The 25,586-nt window shown below is 53.6% G+C and overlaps 3 protein-coding genes across 7 annotated transcripts in view; all 3 read left to right on the forward strand.

Moving 5' to 3' along the window:
• FAM178B (family with sequence similarity 178 member B) overlaps positions 1-437 on the forward strand; it is an 80,967-nt gene extending 80,530 nt beyond the window's left edge. The window contains 1 exon segment of the mRNA XM_036888404.2: positions 58-437. Coding sequence (XP_036744299.2) covers positions 58-90 — 33 coding nt within the window. The 3' untranslated portion in view covers positions 91-437.
• Positions 438-4,399: 3,962 nt separating this feature from the next.
• On the forward strand, positions 4,400-14,526 carry SEMA4C (semaphorin 4C). Of its 5 annotated transcripts, none has more exons than XM_036888897.2 (15): positions 4,400-4,712; positions 7,179-7,324; positions 8,680-8,828; positions 9,178-9,240; positions 9,427-9,525; positions 9,621-9,717; positions 9,841-9,957; positions 10,064-10,215; positions 10,299-10,474; positions 10,788-10,932; positions 11,021-11,243; positions 11,370-11,482; positions 12,419-12,576; positions 12,670-12,740; positions 12,857-14,526. In XM_036888897.2, exons 2-15 carry the CDS (start codon positions 7,216-7,218, stop codon positions 13,684-13,686), a joined length of 2,502 nt encoding a protein of 833 aa, XP_036744792.2. In that variant the 5' UTR covers positions 4,400-4,712; positions 7,179-7,215; the 3' UTR covers positions 13,687-14,526. The 5 variants fall into 5 exon arrangements, with proteins under 5 accessions (XP_036744792.2, XP_036744780.2, XP_036744787.2 ...); XM_036888885.2 differs by lacking the exon at positions 4,400-4,712 and adding an exon at positions 4,808-5,178 and having other exon boundaries at positions 7,176-7,324; XM_036888892.2 differs by lacking the exon at positions 4,400-4,712 and adding an exon at positions 4,808-5,178.
• A 1,275-nt stretch (positions 14,527-15,801) lies between these two features.
• Positions 15,802-25,467, forward strand: ANKRD39 (ankyrin repeat domain 39). The gene is made up of 4 exons (XM_036888872.2): positions 15,802-15,968; positions 19,728-19,831; positions 21,545-21,748; positions 25,115-25,467. The coding sequence occupies exons 1-4, from the start codon at positions 15,869-15,871 to the stop codon at positions 25,256-25,258; spliced, it is 552 nt and encodes a 183-aa protein (XP_036744767.2). The 5' UTR covers positions 15,802-15,868; the 3' UTR covers positions 25,259-25,467.
• The last annotated feature ends 119 nt before the right edge of the window (positions 25,468-25,586 follow it).

Raw genomic sequence — 25,586 nt, forward strand, 5'->3', positions numbered from 1 at the left:
GGATAGTGGGCATGCATGGGCTTGGGCCGTGACACCCTGTGTTTGTCCCTGCCACAGGTCCAGTACTTCAGGCCCTGGAAGGACATCTGAAGGAGCAGGGCAGGGCTGGGCTGACCCAGGGCTCTTGTCTCTGGCAGGAATTGAACGGGGCTCATGGAACAGGAGCAAGTGAAGAATGGAGGCCAGAGAAGGACCAGTCTAATGAAGCAAGAGCCTGCTGCACACTGCCCCTGGCCCCACCAGCCAAGGCACGAGGCTTCCCCTGCCTGGCCTGCCCCTCAGCTCTCCTCCCCTCCCAGCCATCTCTTCTGTCTCCACAGCCTTTGTCTCCAGGGCTCTGGTGTCCCTTGCCTTCTTGGGTCCTGCCAAACCTTAGTCCTCCCCACCCTCCTTCCTCTGTGTTACTGGGAGTTTCTTTGTGCACATTAAAATCTTATCTCTGCATCAGTGATTTAGAAGATGTCTTACGAGCCCTATTCTGAGGGCTCATGACTAGCACCTAGTTTCCTCACACCTCTGTTTGAGCTTTGTGGAATTCTCACCTCCAAAGGTCATGTGACCCCTGTCTTCAGCACACACACCCTCCCCACTGTCCCACCGAGGGAGGAGTAGTTATCCCAGTGGCCCCAGAGCTGTCAGAAACCCTGGGAGCAGGGATGGGGAACATCTGTTTGGACCCAGTCTGGGACCACTCCCCACTCCCCACCCGCACTGGGGAGGAACCACAGAGTGAGCTCGTGATGAGCTCTGTAATTACACTTAATTCAGTTTATTATTGAGCTTTGAAATCAATTCCCCAGGCTTACCCAGTGGGAGGGCAGTGCCAAAAGGCCAGTCCAGATACTGCTTTTGTTTTCTTTCAGCCTTACCCAACATCAGTTTTGTGGGCCCTGATCCCTAATGGGGCACTGAATGTCCTGTCCCCCTTGAGAAGTGAGTGGACCATCCATGCCCCCAGGAGATCCCTGGGTATGACTTTCTCTCTCTGCCCACCCCTTCTGAGAATCCATTTCTAGTCTCTGGCCGCTCCTGACTCTTTCTGGGATGGTTTGGGGTTTTGAATGGGACACAAGAGGCAGATAAGAAGTAGCCTAGGCTGACCCCTGCCCAACTGGCCTGTGCCCACTCCTTAGCTCAACCCGAGTCTCTACTGATGGAGCTTTACCATGGCTGGTGTTTGACTTGCTGTTTATGTGTCCTTTCCCTTTGCTCTTTCATGCCACAGCAGGCAGGGTAAGATGGATAACTAGGAGAGACATGGCCTTCAGGCCAAGCTGCTCAGTTTGCAGCCCTAAAGTGTAGCCCATCACTTTCTGGGCCTGTTAGAAACTGCTACCTCCCTCGCCGGGTCCCCAGAATGCTGGGAGCTGAGGGACATCTATAATTCAGAGGACAGGCACATGAGGCGGAGTGCTGGCTACCAACAGGTCGCCTCTCTGCCTTGCTGCCTTTGCCAAGGTGAGGTAGAAGAACCCCTCTGCCATGGCGACTTAGATGCCCAGGTGACTTGACTTAGAGTTTTGGTTTCTGTTCCTGGCTGCATCACAGGCACCCTTGGCCGGGACACCACTGAGGCCCCAGTGGCATCAGGTAGGCCTGAGATGCTCCGATAAAAGAGCGGAGGCTCTGGTGAGACAGCCTCCTTCGCCCTCCCTCAGGGCTGCCTCTGCTTCTGACACTGCACATCCTGACAGTTAATCCTCAGCTATTCAGTTTGCTCTGGAAACCTGGAAATCACCTTTGAAATTTCCCTCCTTTGTTCTCACAGCCAAGGGCACAGAGGGAGTAGGGAGACCTGAGATGCTGAACCAGGGAGTTTCCAGTGCTCAAAGCTGGCTCTACTTGGCTCTGAGAAAGGGATGGAGCAGTCCATCAGCACAGAGAGCTGGAGCTCTTCCCCCAGTCCTGGCTCTAGTACACTGCCCCCACTGCCCCTGTTCCCCAAGCACACGCATCCCCCAGAGAGAAATAGATACCAAGGGAGGAGGTGTTGGTGACGACTCAGTCCCTCCAGAGACCAAGCTGAAACCTGAGCAAACCTGAGCAGAGGTGTGCACTAGTGAGGTCACCCAAGGGCGTATGCTATCCTCCAGGACATGTTATAGGCCCTCTCTGGAACTGGCTGGCTGCTGACAAGACCTTCTAAAACTAGTCTGGGACCAGTTATAGACTCAGCCTCCTCTCGGCCAAGAGTTCCATAGTGGTGCTGGCAACTTCACCACTTGCCTTTTCCAGGTCCTAAAGCCCCTGGAGAATGGCTGGGGATATCCTGATTGAAGCTGCTGGAAAGGCGGCATCCGGGGCTGTGATGACGGATGTTTTCCTGCTTCCTTTTGGTGATGGTGGCAGGGAGGGGCTGGGAAGGGAAAGGCTTCCCAGGTGGACAGCTTTGATAACTCTTTTAAGAGGAAGTAGAGAGAGGAAGTCCTTTTCCTATGTCCCCACTCACCTCAGAAAGATCCCTGAAGGATGGCTGACCCAGGATTTCTCATTTCCCCCTCTGTGGGTGACAATAGCTCCTGGGTCCCTTGAAAGTCAGCCAGGCAGTGTTGACTGGGGAAACCCACCGTGAACCCTGGGCGCCCCTCCTGTCAGCTACCTCCAGAGAGCTAGAGGGTAAGAAGCTCAAGTGAAGGATTCATGGCACATGACCAATGCGTGGGGGAGAGCGCAGGGCCTGGGTTTCCATCCAGGTAAGAACCTTGCACCCATATCTAGGGGCTGGCCTGAGGTGCCAGTGGATCCTTTGAGACCCTCAGAAGGTATTCGTTTAGTACATCTCTGACTCTCCTTGACTTGGCCACAAGCAGTTGAGCAAATGGGGCAAGTAGGAGGGTCTGTCAAGGTTTAAAGAGTCGGTACTTTCCATAGAATATGCCAAATAGGTCCTACAAGGACTTGATAGGTACATGAGCCCTTCCCCCTCCCCTGCAATTAGTAACTTTTTTACATCCTTAATTTAAGACCCAGGAATCCTCATTTGTTTCCCATAGTGCTTTTGTTAAAAAAGTCGTGCAGGAAACTATCCCCTCCCCATCCACACACCCACAGAAAAGGCCAGTGTTGGAAATGAGCAAAGGTAGAAAAGCTGAGCAGGGCACCACAGCCCTGTCTCCAAGGAGCAGGTGGGAAGGAAAGGGCTCTGGAGTCTTAGCACGAACGGAGAAGTCTGCCATGAGGAACGGAAGACTGTCATTGCCAGTGAAACCAAACCACCTTTTGTAACTTCCCATCTGGTCATCTTGCAGGTAGAGCCAGGAGCTCAAGTCTCTGCCTGGTCTCATACCTAGAGGGTGGGGGTGATGGGTAGGGCTGGAGTGGAGGTGAGGCACAAAGGTGAGGAAAAATAGCAGGAAATGAAGTGTTCGGAGCCTAAAAGCTGTCAGGATACACTGATAGTGGAAAGAGACTGGGGCATCCCATGACCTGATTAGCATTCTGACCCTGCTAATTATCTGTGTGACTTCAAGCAGGTTGCTTAGTTTCTGAGACTCGTTTTATCTATAAAATGGGAGAAACAATACCTACTTTTTTAAAGGGTGGTCATGAGGGTAGAGTGATAAAATGTACGTGAAGGCAGGTTGCTAAGTCTAAAGCAAGGAACAAATGTGAAGAGTATCTGCATATCAGAGGCACTTAAATAGACATAGGGTCTAACCTGGACCAAGGTCACACTTCCTCAGTCAGCTGAAGCAAAGAGCCTCCCCCGCCCACCCCCATGCTGTTAACTGGCTGGTGCCCTATCTCCAGCATCTCTAAGGCCACAGCTTGCTTTCTGGTGGAAAGGAGCTAGGAAATGGGGCTTTGGCCAGCGCGGGAGAAGGGGCCTTTATGTGGACCAGCAAAGGCCCAATTGTTACTGAATTCAAATGGGCTGCTTTTCCCAATTATCTCCACTACTCTCTGGTCTCCACTTCTCAGATGCCAAGTTTTAATCCAGAACAAAAGCTCCTGTCGGGACTGATTTATAATCCAGATCTGCTGATGGGGTTCTAAGTGTTTCTCTCCTCCAGGACTGCACTGGCTTAAAGTTACCAGGGAAGCCTTAGAGCCTAAGAGTGTCTTAACCTCTGCCCTTCGTCCCTAGCCAGGTGGTGGCACCTGTCTCCAGGTGCCAGTGGGACAGCTTCCCTGGGGTTTGTCTACCTGCCCAGCTCAGAGGACCAGCTGGCAAGGCAGACACCCCAGCACCGCCAAGGCCAGAGTTATTACTTCCAGGAGCGGCAGTGGGCGGAGGCTGGCAGTCCTGAAGGTGGCAGTTCTTCTCCAGAGAGGCTCTGCTCAGCCCCTTTCATCTGAACATGAGGGCTCCTGGCACTTGTTATTCAGCCTTTCAGCGGCATCAGGAGTCATTTCCTGGGGGTAGGCTCTGCGCAAGAGGAGCGGAGGGAGCTGGGCAAGGAGTGCCAATCAGGTCCCTCTGCCCAGAGCAAAACAGGGCAGACTGTCTCCGGAGCCTAGGGGTTCCTCCTGGCCGGTAAGGCCGTTCGGTCTGGTGGACTGACTGGCCAGTGGGTGTTGGGGCCAAAAGACAGACCACTCTGGTCCGCCCCGGAGAAAAGCCCCTGTGTCCCTTGCACCTCTCCCTCGGATACTCGCCTTGAGCTGGCTCTCCTGTCCATAGCGTGAGCGTGGGGAGCCCCTCAGCCCCATTCCCGAGCCTGGCCGTCCAGCCCGCGATTGGCCTTGGGGGACACTTCGGGAAAGACCGGGTGAGTCCGATTCCCCCAACGCAATGCCCAGTCCCTCCCTCGCCCCACCTCCCAGTGCTGTGGCGCAGACCGCGACTCGGACGCGCGGGGTGCCCGGGCTCGGGGAGGGCCGGGGGTCTGTGCCCCCCGGCGGAAGAGCGGAGAGGCCGGCGGGTCGCAGCGGGTCGCAACCCCCTCTTGGGCGGGCCTTCGCGTCCCGCCCCGGCCTCCGCTCGACTCCCCCACCGCCTGACGTCAGGGGGAGGGGGCGGAGAGCGGCGGCGGCGGTGGAGAAAGAGCCGGCGCCCGCCGCGGTGGCGCGGGGAGCCCGAGCCCAGGGGCGCCGAGCTGAGCCGGGACCAAGGGGCGGTGGCAGAGGGGCAGCGGACCAAGGCGGGCGGGCGGGTGCGCGCAGGCGGGTGGCGGCGCAGGCTGGGCCAAGCCGAACGCGAGGGCGGCGCCCAGGGATTCAATCCGCGAAGAAGAGGTGAGTGAGGCGAGGGCTGCGGGGAGCCGAAGCCCAGGGCTCGGGGATCCTCGCTTTGTCCCCGATTCGGGTCGGGGCTGCCGCACACGCGAGGGACAGTCTAGAGGCGCAGGGAGGAGCAGTGGCTGAGACAGCTGTCCGCCCCAGACCGTTCATGCACCCCCCGCAGACTGCTTCGCGGGGTCTCGGGAGTGGGGCGAGCGGTGCTCGCAGCCTTAGGGTCCGGAAGCGCGGACTGGTCAGGGGGAGCGAGGCTAAGGAGAGTGGGGGGGTCCTCCGTGCTGTCCGACCCGCGGCCGGGATCCTCTCCAGGTCCCCGAGTTGCCCCCGGCTCCCCACCCGCGTCGGAAAGTTTGGGGCGGGCTTGGACTGAAGCCGATGTTGTGGGATCGGATTTCCCTGCCGCGGCCCCCCGCCCGCCGCTCTCGGGAGGCGGGGTGTCCTGGAAAGCCAGGCTCCCGGCCCAAGCCGGGCCGCGCAGTCGCGGGTTGGAGCGCCGTTCGCGGCCAGCCGCTCGGGGTGGGCAAGGGTGGGGAGCGCACTGCCCGGCCCCGCACGCCTCCAGCCCCACCCCGGGGCTGCTCGTTTCCCCGCCCTGGGAAGGGCCGGGGGTGGGGGCACGCTGGGTGGGCAGATCCTGGGAGCGCGCCGCGGGGTCCGTCCTGAGCCTGGAATAAGGGGCTGAGGGAGGGCTGGGGTGAGGGGGCCGACGACTGGGGGTGAGCGTATCCCCAGACCCCCGCCCTTCCCGCGCCGGGGTACTGGTCCGACAGGGGGCGTCCGCAGGCCAGGCTCCGCCACGCTCCTGGTGCCGCCGCTTTGTTTGCATTCAAATCCCCGGAGCTGGGGGGAGGGGAGAACCTGGGGGGAACCAGGGACAGGGTCTTGGCGGGGACCCTTTGTTTTGGGGTGAGCAGGTCCCCAGCTTCTGTGTCTCTGCGCCCTTCATTGGAAGGCTGGTGCAGTGGAAGTTAATCCAGATGGCCTACGGCCGGGGTCCCGGGACCACAATCCCTGAGCTGGGACGTCTGCCAGACCCCTGGGGAGCGCATCAGGCGTCGGCCCTGCGCCGGCGTCCCCCGCAGCCGGGGAGAGACCCCTCTCGCGCCCTTCACTCGCTCCTGCCTTTCCCCCGGCCCCCGCCTGAGAGCGTGGCGGGGAGATCCCGGGAGGAGCCCAGAGCCGGCTCTGTAGTCCCGCCGCCACTCAGCCCAAGGGCTGGTGGCTCCTAGGAGGTTGTGCGTGGAGGACAGGATGAGGCCCTGGCCATTTCCACGCCCATCCCACCCACTTCCTGCCTCCCTTCTTGGGCAACAAAGGGGTTTCTGGAAGCTGGGCCCCTTTGCTCCCGGCCCCACTTCAGCCCTGCTGATGTGGAACGGGTTTTGGGCTCTGCTAGGCTATTGTCTGCGCTGGGGGAGGGAAGAGTCTGGGACCGGGACCCCCAGCACGCCGGCCGCACCCAGCCCCGCCTTGGGGGGGCTTTCCCATTGCCCACGTCACCGCATGCCCCCTCTCTCTAAGCAGCGGTTTGCCTCCCAGAGTCAGGTCTTGGGGCTGACTGGAGCCCCAGCAGGGACAGGCTCTGTTTCCAGAGGTTATTCTTAAGAATTCCTCGAATCCATCAGGCCTGAGGGTGGGGGAGGAGGGCTCCCCGTTTTATTTTCTTAAACAACTTCCTGTTGAGAAGAGGGGGTGGGGGAGGGTCTTGGAGGAGGCCAGAGACAGCCTCTTGGAGTGCCCATTCCTCTAGATGACCCAGTTCCTCCCCAGCAAGGAGACCCCATGGTTCTCTGGAAGCTGTGGGTGCTGAGGCCAGGTGTGGGAGGGCAGTGGGGCTCTGCTCAGAGGAAGGGGCCAGGGAGGAACCCAGGAGGTTCCTGGGGAGAGGCCTGACCAGGTCTTCTGTCCTGTCAGCATCTCCTGCTGTGGGCTGGTGTGGGCCCCCTTCCGGTCTGTTTTCTCTGCCTGAGACTCTGACCCTTTCTTTTCCCCAGCAGGGCAGCTGGCCTGGAGCTTAGAGCCAGGGCGTGTGCCATGGCCCCACACTGGGCTGTCTGGCTGCTGGCAGTGGGGCTGTGGGGCCTGAGCATTGGGGCTGAGGTGTGGTGGAACCTGGTGCCCCGGAAAACAGTATCCTCTGGGGGTGAGTACCTGAAGTTGTGGAGAGAAAGACCTGTGTGGGGAGCAGGAGTCTGGGAGGGACTGCTGGGGGACAAGGGGTGCTAAAGAATCACCCCTTGCACTGTGCCAGCTTTATTCTGCTGTTGGGCTCAAGGCTTACCCATGTTATGTGACGCAGCCTTCTTAGAAATGTAAGGAATGGCCCCAGGGACCTACAGTCCAGATCAGGACCTATGGTGTCCCATCTTCTGATACCTAGGACCAGGCCGCATCCGTCTCCTGGTGCTTGAATACACACACACACTTCCTAGCTCTTTGCTGTTAGAAGCTGCCTTATCAATCCTAATAGACCCCCTCTGCTGCCCTGACAAGGACCTGGATGGGTGCGTGTCCATACATAAGCTGATGTGGGGGACGTGGAGCTAACAGCCCTTTTTGCGTGCACTCCCACCTGTGTGAAGAGGTGATGTCAGGTGTTTGTATCATCTGTACTCTGGGGACCTAGGATGAGCTCACCTCCCACAGGCCCCACACCGGTACTAATGAAGACCTCCCTTGCCAGCCTGTATCTGGTCCCATCATTGGCTCCAAAGACTAAGGCTGGTGTAGGGGGACCCTGAGGACAGGTTGGTGGCTGTTTGGGGGCTGACGTAGGAGTCCTGTGACTCAATGAATGTCTTAGTGCCCTACTGCCCTGCATGGCAAATAGCAGCAAGGCTTCCCAGCCTGAGGCCTCAGTGCTATCTCTGGTCCCTTGCCTCTGGTTTCACCTGGCCTCCCTCCCTGACTTTGTCTCCTGTCATCCCTGCTCATCCCAGTGGCCAGCTGTGCTTGTATCCCTGGCAACCTGGATTTGGGTATGCTGGAAAAAGGGGTTTCCTACGACAAGAAGTGCTCACACCTTCTGAACGTCCTGCCCTGCTGGATCGGGGGCTGCGTCCTGGCTGCATCCTGATGTGGGCAGCAGGCAGCAGAGCAAAGAAGGAAGCAGCTGCCTAGCTCTGCAGCCGGAGGTGCCGCTGACCCTGAGAGTGAGAGCGTCAGTCTTATGGCTTCCTCTGGCCGGAAGCTGTGGCTGAGATATCCTTCCTTCCTCCTCACCAGCCCAGATTTGCCTCCTCCCAGGCTGGGAAAGGCCTTGGAGCCCTGGGTGGAGCTGTCAGAGCCAAAAGGCTATTCAGAAAATTTGCATCAGAAAATGCCCTTTATTTTCAGTCAGGGGGCTTGGCTGCCAACTGCTTCTGGGGCACTGGCTATAAAGTGAGAAGTGGGTAACTAGGCCTAGTAGACCATGGTCTGCCGGAGGCTGGGGTGAGTCTGGTGTCCCACGAAGGCCGGCCCACCCGCAGCCCAGCTCCTCCCACCTTGTCCCCGCAGAGCTGGCCACAGTGGTGCGGCGGTTCTCCCAAACGGGCATCCAGGACTTCCTGACGCTGACCCTGACTGAGCAGACCGGGCTTCTATATGTGGGGGCCCGGGAGGCCCTGTTTGCCTTCAGCGCGGAGACTCTGGAGCTGCAAGGAGTGGTGAGAGGTGGGGGCGCGGGAGGCACATGGGTGGGGGAGGCAGGCCCAGAAGGGCTTTGCTCGGCCAGGCTGTCCCCTCAGCCCGCTGCCTCTGCCCTCTTCTCCTGCCCTGTGGAAATCTTACTGGGTCTCCAAGCCTCCCCCACACCCCCAGATGGTACTGTGCTGCATCCCCTTCATCTGCAGCATTTGACTGAGTTCTGCGCTGGGCCATTTGGGGGCTTCTCTTAACTCCTAGGGAACGGGGACCCTGCATTCTCACTTGGCATCCCGATGGTGCTGCCACAGGCCATGCTTGTGGCATGTGCTCTGTATATGCCTGTGACAATGTGCCCCTTCCTGTCCCCAGATCTCATGGGAGGCACCAGCTGAGAAAAAGGCCGAGTGTATCCAGAAAGGGAAAAGTAACCAGGTGCGTGCTGGGGATGCTGCCAGGAAGGCCAGCATCCCAGGTACATCCCACGGGCCGGGTCTCATGGCTCACATCCTCTCTCCAGCGCTCCCCTTGTTCCAGTGCTGATCTGGGTCCCGTTCTTGGCCCTTGGGTCCCTATGGCCCCTGCCCTCACAACGTTAACTGGATGCCTTTCTTTCCCCAGACGGAATGTTTCAACTTCATCCGTTTCCTGCAGCCATACAACATGTCCCACCTGTACGTTTGTGGTACCTACGCCTTTCAGCCCAAGTGCGCCTACATTGTGAGTGTTGTCTGCCGCTCTCCGCCCCCTTCCTAGCCCTTCCCTGGGCTTTGGGCCTGGCTGCCTCTCATTTCATTGTCTCTTCCCTGCCCCAGAACATGTTCACCTTCACTTTGGAGCGTGGAGAGTTTGAGGATGGGAAGGGGAAGTGTCCCTACGACCCAGCTAAGGGCCACACAGGCCTCCTTGTGGGTGAGTGGCTGCCCCTACTGTAGGCTGACAGAGTCCCCCAAGACTTGCTCCCACTCTGGGGCTGTGTGACCTAAGGGTATCTCCACCTCCCTTCTGGCCTAGCTGACCCTCTGTCTCCCATAGATGGTGAGTTGTACTCAGCCACGCTCAACAACTTCCTGGGCACAGAGCCTGTTATCCTACGTAACATGGGGCCTCACCACTCCATGAAGACAGAGTACCTGGCCTTCTGGCTCAACGGTGAGCCCCGAGTTGCGGGTGAGGGGACTGAGGGCGATGTCGGTTAGAGACACTGCGAGGGCCCCAGGTCCCCCCACTGCTGCTAATTCCATTCCTCTTCCCATAGAACCTCATTTTGTCGGCTCTGCCTACATCCCAGAGAGCGTGGGGAGCTTCACGGGAGACGATGACAAGGTCTACTTCTTCTTCAGTGAGCGAGCCGTGGAGTACAACTGTTACACAGAGCAGGTGGTGGCTCGCGTAGCCCGCATCTGCAAGGTACAAAATCCTGCAGTGGTGAGCCCTGGGAGCCGCACTGGCCTGGCAGAGCTGACCGGCGGTGTCTCCTTGCCATCTGCCAGGGAGACATGGGAGGCGCGCGGACCCTGCAGAGGAAGTGGACCACCTTCTTGAAGGCATGGCTGGTGTGCTCTGCCCCAGACTGGCAGCTCTACTTCAACCAACTGCAGGCACTGCACACCCTGCAGGACACCTCTTGGCCCAACACCACCTTCTTTGGGGTTTTTCGGGCACGATGGTGAGTTGGCCAGGAATCCTTAGGGATGGGGAGGAGCAAGTTTGCAGATTGGGGATGGTTTATGGGTGCAAGCCTCTGGGGGAAGTCCAGGTGGTCGGTTATCCAGAAGCCAGGGAGGGTGTTGGGCATGTGCCCCTTTTCAAAGCAGCCAGTGAGAGGTGGGCAATATCCTGCCCCGGTAACACTTAAGAGCTGCCGTTACAGTGTGTGCCCGTGCCCACTTTATACTGGGCCCTGCCTTCCTACGATGTCCTGAGCTGGAGTAAAGTGGGCACCTGGCCTAACCCTGGGGGTCCTTCCCTTGCTGTGACAGGGGTGATGTGGACCTGTCAGCAGTCTGCGAGTACCAACTGGAAGAGATCCAGAAGGTGTTCGAGGGTCCCTACAAGGAATACCGTGAACAAGCCCAGAAGTGGGGCCGCTATACCGACCCAGTACCCAGCCCTCGGCCTGGCTCGGTGAGTTCTCTGGGAAGCATGTGCTCCTGCCCAGGGCTCTGGGGCCACGGCCCCCGGGCTGACAGCTCTCCCCCGCCCCCGTCCCCAGTGCATCAACAACTGGCACCGCCGCCATGGCTATACCAGTTCCCTGGAGCTGCCTGACAACACCCTCAACTTCATCAAGAAGCACCCACTGATGGAGGAGCAGGTGAGGCCTCGGTGGGGCCGGCCCTTGCTTGTGAAGAAGGACACCAACTTCACCCACCTGGTAGCTGACCGGGTTACAGGGCTTGACAGAGCCACCTACACGGTGCTGTTCATTGGCACAGGTAGGCACTTGGGGGTGTGGGCGTGGCTGCTGTCGGCCGGGGGAAGGCCTGCACGCTTGGGGAGGGAGAAGTGGAGATGCCCTCGTGCCCCCTGGCTCACACCTGCCCTCCCCCAAACCCCCACAGGAGGTGGCTGGCTGCTCAAGGCTGTGAGCCTGGGGCCCTGGATCCACCTGATCGAAGAGCTGCAGGTTTTTGACCAGGAGCCCCTGGAAAGCCTGGTCCTGTCCCAGAGCAAGGTAGGGATCAGGCCTCGCCCACTACTGTCCCTGCACCTTCTCGAGTTTTCAGCTGAGCCAGTGCAGGGGTGAGCACCAGGAAGTAAGGTCGAGGGAGTAAGATGCTAACGGAATCCATGCCCACCAGTGTTATATAAAACCTGGTCCCTGTGGGGCTGCGTCCCAGAACTGGGCCTTGGCAGCTGCGCCCCATGCTTTCTTCAGACCCCTCAGGGTTGTGCTGTGCCTCTACCCCATATAGGCTCTTCTCTGGTGTGATGCCACTGGCAGACTCTCAGGCTGCTTGTTCAGGACGCCCTCATGTCAGGTTTCCCTCAGTGCTCAGGGCCCTGGCTCTGCCACTTCCCTGTAGTGCCTCTTGCACCTTACCCTCACGAGGCACTCTCTTCCCGCCTGTCTGTGGCACCCTGAACTCTCAGGTGCTAATCTTTTACCAACTACTGTGGCCCAAACTGTTCCCAGAACATAGAAAAATGGCAGAAAGAAAGTCTGTGGTTAAAGAAGCACATAGCTTGGCAATCACCATTCAAACAGGGAAACACCTCACACTGTGCTGGTGCTCTTGTGAGGCTGATGCACCCCCATAGACGTGTGTACTCTGTGTACTGTTCTGGGGCTGTGTGCACATGCATGCATGTGCTGACACTTGGCCTGTGGGTCTGCAGCTCCTTTTTAATAAGGTCATGTCTGTAGGGTGTGCAGCTCCTTTTTAATAAGGTCATGTCTGTAGGGTGCTTAGGATTGTGTCTGGATTGTAGTAAGACCTCCGTGTGTTCTCCAGCCCTTAGGTTCCGTTGTTGGGACTTGCGCACTGCCGTCTTCTACCTTTTGGCACCTTTTGCCCTTGTGCCCCCAGCCCCGACCCTGCAGCGCCAAGCACCCCTGGGTGCTGGCCTGGCCTGGCTGACCCTCCCTCCTTCGTCGGTTCTCTTGCAGAAGCTGCTGTTCGCGGGCTCCCACTCTCAGCTGATTCAGCTGCCCCTGGCCGACTGCTTGAAGTACCGCTCCTGTGCAGACTGCGTCCTTGCTCGGGACCCCTACTGTGCCTGGAGCGTCAACACGAGCCGCTGTGTGGCCGTGGGCAGCCACTCTGGGTGAGTGGGGCTCTGTGCACCCTGAGACCTGGAGGGGGGGAGGACAAGGGTGGCTGAAGCCAGGATGCTGATGGGCCCTGCTTCCCCAACCAGATCCCTGCTGATCCAGCATGTGATGGTCTCAGACACCTCAGGCATTTGTAATCTCCGTGGCAATAAGAAAGGTGAGCTGCCTTGTCTCCCCTCCCAGTGGGATGGGCCGCGGGCCAGAGTTGGCGTGTATGCCTCTCCCCTTGGCCGTGGGTTTGCTGCACTAACTCTGCTCTCTCTGCCACTGTAGTCAGGCTCACGCCCAAAAACATCACCGTGGTGGCAGGCACAGACCTGGTGCTGCCCTGCCGCCTGTCTTCCAACCTCGCCCACGCCCGCTGGACTTTTGGGGGCCAGGACCTGCCTGCAGAACAGCCTGGCTCCTTCCTCTACGATGCTCGACTGCAGGCCCTGGTGGTGATGGCCGCCCAGCCCCGCCACGCCGGGGCCTATCACTGCTTTTCCGAGGAGCAAGGGGCACGGCTGGCTGCCGAAGGCTACCTGGTGGCTGTGGTGGCAGGCCCGTCAGTGACCCTGGAGGCCCGGGCGCCCCTGGAAAACCTGGGGCTGGTGTGGCTGGCCGTGGTGGCCCTGGGGGCTGTGTGCCTGGTCTTGCTGCTGCTCGTACTGTCACTGCGCCGGCGGCTGCGGGAGGAGCTGGAGAAAGGTGCCAAGGCAGCGGAGAGGACCCTGGTGTACCCATTGGAGCTGCCCAAGGAGCCCAGCAGTCCCCCCTTCCGGCCTGGCCCTGAGACAGATGAGAAACTGTGGGATCCTGTGGGCTACTATTACTCGGACGGCTCCCTCAAGATTGTGCCTGGACACGCCCGGTGCCAGCCCGGTGGAGGGCCCCCTTCTCCGCCTCCTGGGATCCCTGGCCAGCCCCTGCCCTCTCCCACTCGGCTGCACCTGGGGGGTGGGAGGAACTCGAATGCCAACGGCTATGTGCGCTTACAACTAGGAGGCGATGACCGGGGAGGGCTTGGGCACCCCCTGCCTGAGCTCGCTGACGAACTGAGGCGCAAACTGCAGCAGCGCCAGCCGCTGCCGGACTCCAACCCCGAGGAGTCCTCAGTATGAGGGCCGCGCCCACCTCACAGCGTGGGAGACGCAGCCCCTCCATTTGCACAGGCACCAGCTACCTCAGGGACGTGTGGGGCGCCCCCGCCCAGCACTGCCGGCACAAGCACTGCTGCTTGGTGTGGCTCACCAAGGCACCAGCCTCACAGAAGGCATCATCCTCTCCGTGAGGGGCTGGGAATCGCCAACACGCGGGACCCCAGCAGCCGAAGCTTTTCAAGGCAGAAGTTGGATGGGTGTGTTTGTATATATATGCGTGTGTATGTGCGTGTGTTGCACGTGTGTGTGTGTTGTGGGTATGTGTGACATAGTCTTCCTGTTTCTGTCAAGTTTTCCCTTGGCCTGGGGTCCTCCTGGTGAGTCATTGGAGCTATGAAGGGGAAGGGGTCGTATGACTTTCCTTCTCCTATCCCCCACCTGTCCCCAGCGTGGGGGCAGCCATGTACATATGGGGTGGGCTGGGCAGGGTGCTGTGCCCCTTGCGGGGAGTGCAGGGCTCTGGAGTGGGCCTCTCCTGCTCCTAGGGCTGTGAATGTTTTCAGGGTGGGGGAGGGAGATGGCGCCTCCTGTGTGTTTGGGGGAAGGGTGGGCGGGGCATCCCGCGTGGCCCTGGGGTTCAGTGGTATTTTATACTTGTCCTCCCTTACAGGGCTGGGAAAGGTTATGAGGGGGGAGGGGGAGGGGAGGGGAGAGGGTGGGCATGCTGTGGGTATGGCATACCCTCTCCCAGCCCTAGGAAGAGGGCTCCTAACAGTGTAACTTATTGTGTCCCCACGTATTTATTTGTTGTAAATATTGAGTATTTTTATATTGACAAATAAATGGAGAAAATGAAATTGGTACCGTGATGGGGATATTAGAGGGAGAAACTTCTGGGTGCAGGGAGGGAGGGTTCCCTGTGGAGTGAGTGGGGCTGGAATGGCCCCACTTAGGGTCCCCGGTAGCTCCGGTTCCCGCCTCCCTGTGCCTGTCTCTGGAGCGGGGACAGCCCGGGCTCCAGTGCTTTCCCACAGTGGTAGCGTGGAGCTGGGAACCAGACCAGGGCCACAGCCCCTTGGGAGCCAGCCTTGGCTTCTGGCCAGAGGAAGAAGTCAGGGCATTGGTAGTCAAAGCAGGAGAGGAGGGGCCTGTCTTCCCAGAACAGGGGAGAAGGGGAAGTGGGAGTGAGGGGCTACAGAAGGGGAACTTCTAGAAGCAGCTCTAGGTTGTATAGACTGGCTTGAGTGAGGACAGGGCTCACAGATGGTTTAGGGGAAGAAACGTTACTTCCAGCCCCCTGCCCTGAAGGAATGTTGGTCTTACGTGCTTCAGCTACCGTGGCATGGGGCATGGAACTTTCCCCACTGCCACCCAGTGTGTACCAAGCCACTGTCCTAAGGAGTGGTATAGGGCCTAGGGACTTGTAAGGAAAAGGGGACCCCGCCTGGGTTCTATAATTCATGCCCACAGATAGAGGCAGTCAAGTGAAATGTCCTCTACCCTTCACGGTCTGGGGACTGTGCAGTGGCTGAACAGGCCGCTGCCCCTGGTGTCCTCAGCTGGAGAGGGCTGCCATCTGCTGACGGGTATGCTAGCTTCCTGCACGATCAGTAAACATCAGCCTGAGCTAGATGTTTCGTGAACTAGGCGCCCACCGTGGGGTTGGAGGTTGGGCACAAGGCCCTGTCCCTGCTTTCGGGGCTTGGTTGCTCCAAGCGGGAAGACAAGTTGTCGCCACCTGCCTGCCACGGGCTTTCAAGAAATGGGCAGGAGGGGTGTGGGGAGGCCTTTCGCGAAGTCGCTGCGCGGCCGCCGTGAGATCTTTCTGGGCCTGAGTGGTGCGCTCGCCCATCCCTGCCCGGGATGCCCGGTGGACGAGGAGGACCTGGAGGGCTGGGTTCTGGCGAGCGTTCCCAAAATGCTCCCGATCGGGCCTGCCCGCCTCGTCCTCAACCCTACCAGGTCACGGGCCCGGGAGTCGGGTTCCTGGTGCCCACTCGGCGCGCCCCGGCTCTGCGCTTAGCCAAGGACGCCCTCTCGCGGCCGCCTTGCAGCGAGGCACAGCGCAACAAACCCCGCCCCGCCACCCCGATTGGCTCACGAGCCAACGCCCAGACGCCCTACTAGCCAGCCCCGCGCGGTCGCCGGCCGGCGAGTGGTCAGACCCGCGCCTGACTAAGCCGCCCGCCCAGGTCTGGGCAGAATGGCGGCGTCGCGGCCCTGCGCCGACCGCCCCTGCTGCGCCCACCCCAGCGCGGCGCCCGGCGTGCAGCAGACGCTAGACGAGATGGACTTCGAGAGGGGTGAGGCCCGGGAGGTGGCGGGGCTCCGGCGTTCGAGGGGAAGGCGGCCGCAGGCCAGGCCCGGCCCGGCCGGGGAGGGCGGCGGCGGCGGCGGGCTGGCAGCTCCCGCTTCGGTGAGAGCCCGCCGGGGCCCCGAGCTCGGCCCTTAGAAGGTAGCCCCGCGTGCGGGTTGGGAAATATAGGGCTGGTTTCGTAACCTCCCCAGTCGGGGCGCCGGGCCGGCTCCTCATCTGGAGCGACCTCCGGGAGACGCATGCCTGCTCAGGTGTCTGCGGGCGGGCAGGTGGGAAGCAAGACCTGCAGACGGGGACGCGCCGCTCCGAGCCCCGGTGTGTTGGGCCCCGTGTGCTTTAAATGAGCCAAAGATGGCCTTCGAGACGGGTGATGTTATCCCAACCTATGGGCCTCAGAAATAACATTTTGCCTCAGACCACACAGAGATTAATTATGTTGCCAGTCTGGAACCGAGTAAAACAGAAAAACAAGTCCGCTCTTCTCGGTACCCTGAGTATCCTATCTGCAGTCATAACGCTATCATCGGTTTTTTGGTAGATGCGACAGCTTTACGTGCATTCCCACTTAATAAGAAGTGGCTCGGGCATCTGCTCACTCCCTTCATCTCCTACTGCCATTCTCTGAGCAACTGAAGGAGTTCCCACACGGGCCTTCCTGCTTCCACTCGTGCTCTCCTACAAGGTTTTTTTCCACTTTATACACAGAAGCCGGAGTACCACTTTGAAAGTGTTAAATCAGCAATCTTACTGCTTTTAGCATGAATCCAAATTCCCTTCATGGCCTACAAAACTCTGTGTAATGGATCTCTGCCTGATATTCCCTGCCCTCGCTTCATTTCTCATCCTTTTCTTCCCCCAATCACTGTGCTTCAGCCACACTGGTCTCCTTTTGCTTTCTCAAAAACACAAGATCTCTTCCTGACTTAAGGCAAGTTGTACTTGCTGTCCCATTTCTTAGAATGAACTTCCTGCAACCATCAGACTAGCTAATGCTTTTCCTTCTAGTCTCAGTTCAGATATCACCTCTTCAGAGAGACCCACCCTGAACACATAGTGGTTCTCAACTGGGGGCAGTTCTGCGGGGTGAAGGTTTTTGGCAACATCTAGAAACATTTTCCATTGTTGGAACTGGGAGGGTGCCATAGATGTCTTGTAGGTAGAGATCAGGGACACTGCATAGATACTACAATGCACAGGACAACTTTCCATAACAAAGAATCATCTGGCCCAAAACCTCAGTTGTGCTGCTGTTGAGAAACAAACCTTGCCTTATCCAAAGTAGGATCCTTTTCCCTTCAGGTTACTCTGATATATCACTTCACTTTGATCAAAGCAGTTTTTTCAATCTGACATTATTTTGTTTGTTTCTCATTTATTATCTATTTCCCACACATGGAAAAGATCCTTACCTATTTTGTAGTGTGGACTTTTTTTTTTTCTTCAAATAGTATCTTCTCTCTGGGTTCATTTAACTTTTTCCTGAAGCATACACCTCATATCTTAACAGTTTTTCCAGTGAGCATGCATGCGTGAGCAAGAACGCATGTGTGCACGTGCACACACACACACACACACACACACACACACACACACACAACGTGGTAGCTTAGCTAGGTATAAAATTCTAGGCTGACACAGTTATTTCTGCCCCCCTCAATCATTTGGAGGTGTTGTTGCTTTATCTTCTTGTATCTGCTGCTGCTGATAGGAATTCTGATAATCTGATTGTTATTCTTCAGTGGGTAATGATCTTTCCTTTTTGGTAACTGTTAAGTGTCCTCTTTATTTATTTACTTATTTATTTTAGTGAAGCAGAGTAAAAGTTTTATTTAAAGTTACTTAAAGAGAGAGTAAGTGCAGAAGCCTCAGAGAGGAGAGGTGCCCTGAAAGGTTGGAGAGAGAAAGTTTAAGATTAAAAGATTTACACACTTACAAAGTGTGGGTGACCTCAAAGACAGGAGCACCTCTTTTTGATATTTGGTCATTTCACCATGCTAGATTTGTTCTTATTAATCCTCAAGATTTAATGTTTTTTTGTTTGAGAACTCATGGTTGTTTGCTTCAGAATGATTCTCTGCTGTTCTCTCTTCAAACATTGCCTTTCTCCAATCCAGTTTCTCTCTGTTTTTGTTATGTTTTTTGAAACTGTGGAGATTAGACATATGTTGATACATTGCCTTTCTTCCATGTTTCTTTGCCTTTTTAAATATTTTTCTCTTTAACATTCTGCATTCTGGGTGATTTCCAAACTACTAATTCTCTATGCAGCTGGGTCTGCAGTACTGTTCAACCATATATTGCTGTTGTTTTATTTCAGTGATTCTTTTTAATGGATTGACTTTTGTTTCAGATCTGTCTATCCTTTTTTCCCCCTACTGTTCTGTTATGAGCATATTAAATGTCGTTGTAAAGTCTTTTAGATTGTGCCATCATGGCTAATTTTTGAAGCATGCACTTTCCCATTTGCTATATTTGCTGACTTCCTGGCAAGGCAGTGGGTTGCTTCTTTGTTTTGTAATTTTTAATCTTTGAGCCCACCATGGGGGTTCTCTTGTAAGATGCTCTTTGCTGGCTTGTGGCAGAATCCTCAGGATTTTTCAGAAGTTACCTCTGCCTGTCCTTATAGGGTTCACTTGTCTGGGTCAGTTTTTATGTCCAGATCATGACAGATTCTGAGATTGGGATTTTGCTTTCTAAGAGTAATGTAGACACATATGGGTCCCACACCTCGCAAGTTGCTTAGGTCAGTATATCTGATTTTTTATGCTTCTTCTGTGCTTGCTGTCTTCTCACACCTAGTCAAATGGTGCCTTTTCTCATTTCCTTTAGATTTCTGTCGCCTTTTAGGATAGACTATAAAATAATAAATATCACCCTTTCAGAGATGCCATCCCTGACCACTTCTTGTGCCCCTTCTCTGTTTTTAGTTTTCTTCACTGCATTTAGCACCACCTGGCTTACTTCATTTTTTCTCTTGTCTGTTTTAATTAAAATGTAATCTCCATAAGACCAGAACTAGGGGTGAGGGTGGGGAGGCATATTTTATTCTTGGCTGACCTGTAGTGCCCAGAGCAATGCCAGGTACACAGTAAGTGTTCAGTAAATATGTGATGAATGAATGAGGTGCCTGGGCATGGCAATTTGCTCCCTGCTGCTCTTTAGGGCAGGAGAGTGGAGCTATCCCAGTCCCAGTTCAGCCACAACATGACACCACTCCCAGCTTTGTGCACAGAGGCTTGCTCTAATGTTCCAGCTCCCTGCCATGCACAGGACCTGCAGTCTTTTCTCCAGATCCTGCTCAGGCATTCAAGCTACAGCCCCTGAGATGTGAGTCCAGTTACGAGGACTCTTTGGATTCCATAAATTCAGTACCTCATCACCACTTCTCCCATAGTTTTTCACCTTGTTCTGGCATCTGGAAGGGTCTTGTTGCTTTTGGATTTGACTATATACTCAAACATTGTAAACATTCCTTTATCCAATGTTTGTGTGTTTGAAGTGGGAGGAAGGGATCTCTATATTGTCTAATCCTGTTGCCCTCCTTAGATAGGCCCCTTGGCTATCTTATTTTCAATTATGTCACCAGCACCTAAGACAGTCCTTGGCACAGAGGAGGTACTTGGTTAATATTTGTTGAGTAAATGAATCCCCATTTTATGGGTGAGAAAGTGGAGGTCAGGAGGTAACGGAAGCACTAACCTCAAGGCGTTCAGCTTTATTCAGGACTTTGGTTGTCTTTCCACAGGTATCTGGTCAGCAGCCCTGAATGGAGACCTGGGCCAAGTGAAATATTTAATCCAGAGGACAGCAGACCCCAGTCAGCCCGACTCAGCTGGCTATACTGCTCTGGTGAGCTGGGAAGGACCACAGGGTCAGAGGACAGAGATGCTCCAACTCAGGGGTACCTGCTCTGAGGGGGGATTGATGTTTGCCCTCTATCGTTACTCTCCCTTTCTTCTCTCTCAGAATGGTTTCTGTTTTAAATATCATGTGATCCTGGGCTTTTTAAATTAGTGTAAGTGCTGTACATCAATTATTGAATTTCATTTTCATAACAATCCTGTGAGGTAGGAATGATTCTTGTCCCCATTTTCCAGTTGAAGAAACTGATGCTAGAAATGAAGGAGCCTCCATACACAAAAGTAAACTCGAAATGGATCAAAGACCTGAATGTAAGTCATGAAACCTTAAAACTCTTAGAAGAAAACATAGGTAAAACTCTCTTGAAAATAAATGATGAGCAATTTCTTTATGAACATATCTCCATGGGCAAGGGAAACAAAAGCAAAAATGAACAAGTGGGACTTGTTCTAAAAAAGCTTCTGTACAAGAAAGGACACCATCAGTAGAACAAAAAGGCATCCTACAGTATGGGAGAATATATTCATAAATGACATACATATCTGATAAGGGGTTGACATCCAAAATATACAAAGAGCTCACAAACCTCAACAAACAAAAAGCAAATAATCCAATTAAAAAATGGGCAAAGGATCTGAACAGACACTTCTCCAAAGAAGAAATTCATATGGCCAACAGTCACATGAAAAGATGCTCCACATCACTAATCATCAGAGAAAGGCAAATTAAAACCACAATGAGATGTCACCTCACACCAGTAAGGATCGCCACCATCCAAAAGACAAACAACAACAAATGTTGGCGAGGTTGTGGAGAAAGGGGAACCCTCCTACACTGCTGGTGGGAATGTAAATTAGTTCAACCATTGTGGAAAGCAGTATGGAGGTTCCTCAAAAAGCTCAAAATAGAAATAGCATTTGACCCAGGAATTTACCCTAAGAATGCAGGAGCCCAGTTTGAAAAAGACAGATGCACCCCTATGTTTATCACAGCACTATTTACAATAGCCAAGAAATGGAAGCAACCTAACTGTCCATCAGTACATGAATGGATAAAGAAGATGTGGTACATATACACAATGGAATATTATTCAGCCATAAGAAGAAAACAAATCCTACCATTTGCAACAACATGGATGGAGCTAGAAGGTATTATGCCCAGTGAAATAAGCCAGGCAGAGAAAGACAAGTACCAAATGATTTCACTCATATGTGGAGTATAAGAGCAAAGAGAAAACTGAAGGAACAAAACAGCAGCAGACTCCAGAACCCAAGAATGGACTAACAGTTACCAAAGGGAAAGGGGTTGGGGAGGATGGGTGGGTAGGGAAGGATAAGGGGATAAAAGGGGCATTATGATTAGCACACATAATGTAGGGGAGGGGGCACAGGGAAGGCAGTATAGCACAGAGAAGACAAGTAGTGACTATAGCATCTTACTATGCTGTTGGACAGTGACTATAATGGGGTATGTGGTGGGGACTTGATAATGGGGGCAATCTGGTAACCACAATGTTGCTCATGTAATTGTATATTAATGATACCAAAATAATAAAAAATAAAAAGTAAATGAAGGAGCCTTCCCAGGCCACATGGCTTATGGAGGTGGCACCTGAGATGACCAAGTCACTTGCTCTGGAGCTCCACCACCCTTGTTACCTGCCTGGGTTCTGCCGTCTGACCTAGCCCCTGTTCCCTGCAGCACTATGCCAGCCGCAATGGCCACTACGCCGTATGCCAGTTCCTGCTGGAAAGTGGGGCCAAGTGTGATGCCCAAACGCACGGGGGCGCCACTGCCCTGCACCGGGCCAGCTACTGCGGGCACACTGAGATCGCACAACTTCTGCTTTCTCATGGGTCCAACCCCAGGTTGGTAGATGACGATGGCATGACCAGTCTACATAAGGTATGCCGCCTTTCCCCCTTCAAACACTTGTTTTGTCATTATAAAATTATGTTCACTGTAGAAAATGTGGGAACACAGCAAAGCATAAAGTAGAAAATAAAAATAATTTGTAATCTCAGCGCTGACCTATCATCACTTTAGGATTAGTGTACAATTTTCCAGCATTCTTCCTGTGCATGTGAATTGAGATTCAATGCACATGTCGTTTCCCTGAGGAAGGCCAAGAGTGCTTTTCTGTGTAACTGGTTCTCTGAAACTTACACATCCTCTTACCTATCCCTGTAGCCCACTTTCCATATGATAGCCAGAGTGATCATTTAACTGAACCTTGTCTGACTAGACATACCTACACACAGTCAACAATGGAAGGAGTGAAAAACAAAATACCATGAGAATGGGTTTCCTTTCCACCTCTGACCCCTAGTCCCTCAGTCTTCTAGGTCACTGTCTTAAAGCATCCACATAGCCAATTTCTTAGTCATTTTTGAGAAGTGGTTTAAGCATATTTATGGCACATGTATATATTTATTCCTCTCTTGCCCCCACTTGATTTTCTCCCCGAGTGAGAGTCTTAGAAAGCAATTCAGATTATGCCACACCTTAGACTCCTTCAGAGGCTTTTAGCAAGTCCTTAACGTTGGTTTACAAGGCTTCCTGGGATGAGCCACTGCCTACCTCTCCAGTTTGTCTTCTTTTTTTTAAATTAATTTAAACAACCAACACACATTAAGAATACTCTTGAATTGTAGCTTGTGAAATACAATTCTGGATATGAGTATTAAAATAGAAAATTTTAAGTAGTTGACTGCACGGTTTAACAACAGAGCCTGTGGCCAGTCCTTTTGCTCTCATTAGAAATCTATGCTCACTCTTTCATATTAGAGACATGTGTCTCTAAAGGGGCTCTCCGATTACAGACTACATGCCATTCCCCTCCCCCCCCGAGCACACTGGGCCAGGCAGCCAGTGCTCAGCCACAGAAGAAAAGACACATAGATGGGCATTATTTCCAGGAGAAAGCTTTTGGGAATCAGTGTTCTGACTCCAGACACTCTACTCCATTGCCCCAGCTGGTAACATGGAGGCCTAGGGGTTGACAAATCAATCCACAGCAGGCACCCCAACTCCAGAAGGATGGTGTGACAGAAAGGTGCTGGCTTAGGTACAGCGTCCTGGAATGCTGTGTAACAGAGATAAAGTTCTTGTTTTTATTTATTTATATTTTACACCCAGATGTTAATGGTTGTAACATTTTTTTAATGGATGATGGGAATTGGGGTAACACTTTGTAGTGGTATTTAGATACCAGTTGATACATTTTAAAAAGAGGTAACAGGTTTTGTCTTCTGGTTTTGTTTTTTATCCTGAATGAAATGTCTTATGAAGTCCCATATATAGAATAGTCAAGCCTAGAAGCAGAGAGCAAAATGGTGGTTGCCAGGGGTTAGGGGAGGGGAAGTGGGGAATTGCTATTCAACTGGTATAAAGTGTCATTTAGCAAGATGATGGGGTTCTAGAGATCTGCATTGTGTCTGTAGTTTACTATGTGTACACTTTAAATTTGTCAAAAAAGTAGATGTCCTATTAAGTGTTCTTACCAGAAGAAAAAAAGTTAGTGGGGAAAAAAGGCCTTTTCAAGGAACAACTTAATTTTTAGGAAGCAAGATGTAAATAATTCATTGTCCAGGGATTTTTGAACATACTACCCTCATGTGCACTGAGAGGGAAGCATATCTGTCCTCCAGTTTATCTTGAGCCCTTGTCCCCTTGTCCCTTACACTCAGGCCTTGCTAATCTTTTTCATTCTTGATCCTACTATGCTGACACCCCAGGTTCCATATATATGTCAAGCTGTTTCTCCTGTCTGGATGCCTCTCCTCTCCCATCCTTCATCTGGTTGCTTCTGTCCTTCCTTCAGGGTCTTAGCTTCTACATCACACCCTCGGAGAGCCTTCCTATTCCTTGGACATGGGCAGTTCACCCAACTAACTGTATGGCCCAGAACAACCTAAACTTGACTTCTAACTTCTCTCCCCCAAGAAGTTCTGTCTGAGCACTGTCTCCAGCTGGAGACAGCTGGACTTGCTCTTGTTGCTGTTGGCGCCTCAGCGCTTGGCACAGGTGCTCTGTGAATATATGCTGAGTGAACAACTGGTGTTGTTTTAAGAACCCTGCCAATTGGAGAGGCCAATTACTTATTTCTTAATGGTCTAAACTGGTGTTGCTTGGAAGTTTTACTGCTACAGTTCACATGGGTGTTGATAGGCAGAACCTGCTGTGGGCCTGACTGGTGTCACTCCCAGCCTGCAGAATTAGTGGTGCATCTACATACTTTTTTATCTTATTTGGGGGATGCAGATGTGTGAGGATTATGAATTGCTCTACTTTCTTTAAAAAAATTATTTTTTCTTTTTCTTTGCAAGCATTGGTATTTTTTTTTTTTTAATTCATTTGTAATGCATCTCACAACTGCTCACAACACACCATTGCCTGAACTGAGGCAACAAAGTTGAGAATTCTGGGTCTGTAGTTATCAAGGGGACCTGTTAAATAAAGATTTGGATTCAAATTTGAGGTGGTGGCTGCTACTCATATTAATTGTGATACCTCCCCAAAAGCCCCTGTAGTCCATCAATTTGTCTGTTGGGAGAAGTAGAGGATTAGTGGTATAAAATAGTTAAGAATTTAGGCTTTGAGGTCAGACTTACTTGGTTTAGAACCCCCAGGCTGCCACCCCAGCTCTGTGGTCTTGGGCAAGTTATTTAACTTGTATAAGCCTCCATTTCTTCATCTGTAAAATGGGACTAATGATGGTTCCTACCTCTGATGGTTATTGTGAAAGTTTAGGTAATCCATGTAAATCACTTAGCTCTGTTATTTTTTTTGGAGAAGGTAGGTTAGAAATTGACACCCAGGTTGGGGTCACCTACTTCAGAGAGAAGAAAAAGCTGGGTACCTGGGCCCACTTATTTCTGCTCATCAGCAAGTTCCCAGAGGACACAGCCTGTGCCTGGGGTATCTTGTGCCCATGGTGCCCTGCATCCTGTGAGTGATCTGAACATTTGAAAAGATGCTTAGAGATCCAAGGTTCTGTACTTGTTATTGTACACACCTGAGGAAAGAAGAATGGCCACTGAGCAAAGGACATAAGAAAGACAAACTGAGCTAACTGTCAGAATAATACCTAGTACTCCACCAACTGGCATGCAAGTCATTGGGATTTGGTAGGAATTAGGGGAAATCTACTCAGCCAGCCAGCGTCTCCATTTCCACAAGACCTTTTTCAGGACCAGGAGAGCCCTGGAAGTGGAATAAGGAAGAGCATGGCCCTGGGGCATGGCTTTTATTCAGCTTCTCTCTCCCCAGGCTGCTGAGAAGGGTCATGTGGACATCTGCTCCCTCCTGTTGCAACACTGCCCCGCCCTGAAGGCCATCAGGGATCGGAAGGCAAGATTAGCATGTGACCTGCTGCCAAGCAACAGTGACCTGCAGGACCTGCTGGCTGGGTGAGCTGCTTGCCTGGCTTTAGTGCATCTCCACATCAACAGGTGTTCCTAAGGGGAGGAGAAATAGTTCATCTCCATATCAGTGGCTAATTACCTCGGTGACCAGAGAGCTTATCTGAACCTGAGAGGTTGGAGGGGGGGTTTTGCTTGCTTCTGCCCTAGCAGGAGACAGCCCCCTGGACCACAGTTTGTAAGGAATAAACGGGTTTTAAACTTTATTTTTCTCTTTGACTGATTTCGGTTTCAGCTAGGTATTTTGCCCTGGCAGAGTTAACACCATTTAACATTTTTTTCTTTTGATTGTTTCACAGTTGTTGTTTGTGTATCTGGAT

This window comes from Manis pentadactyla, chromosome 2 (assembly GCF_030020395.1).
Source record: "Manis pentadactyla isolate mManPen7 chromosome 2, mManPen7.hap1, whole genome shotgun sequence".
In the NCBI taxonomy this organism is placed as follows: Eukaryota; Metazoa; Chordata; class Mammalia; order Pholidota; family Manidae; genus Manis; species Manis pentadactyla.

Bases quoted from the DNA above. Each gene is read 5' to 3' on its own strand.
- SEMA4C (XM_036888897.2), top strand. From the start codon at position 7,216: ATGGCCCCACACTGGGCTGTCTGGCTGCTGGCAGTGGGGCTGTGGGGC. The intron at 8,829-9,177 runs GTGAGAGGTGGG...TCCTGTCCCCAG, and splicing joins CTCTGGAGCTGCAAGGAGTG to ATCTCATGGGAGGCACCAGC. The intron at 9,718-9,840 runs GTGAGTGGCTGC...TGTCTCCCATAG, and splicing joins CCACACAGGCCTCCTTGTGG to ATGGTGAGTTGTACTCAGCC.
- ANKRD39 (XM_036888872.2), top strand. From the start codon at position 15,869: ATGGCGGCGTCGCGGCCCTGCGCCGACCGCCCCTGCTGCGCCCACCCC. The intron at 15,969-19,727 runs GTGAGGCCCGGG...GTCTTTCCACAG, and splicing joins CGAGATGGACTTCGAGAGGG to GTATCTGGTCAGCAGCCCTG. The intron at 21,749-25,114 runs GTATGCCGCCTT...CTCTCTCCCCAG, and splicing joins GCATGACCAGTCTACATAAG to GCTGCTGAGAAGGGTCATGT.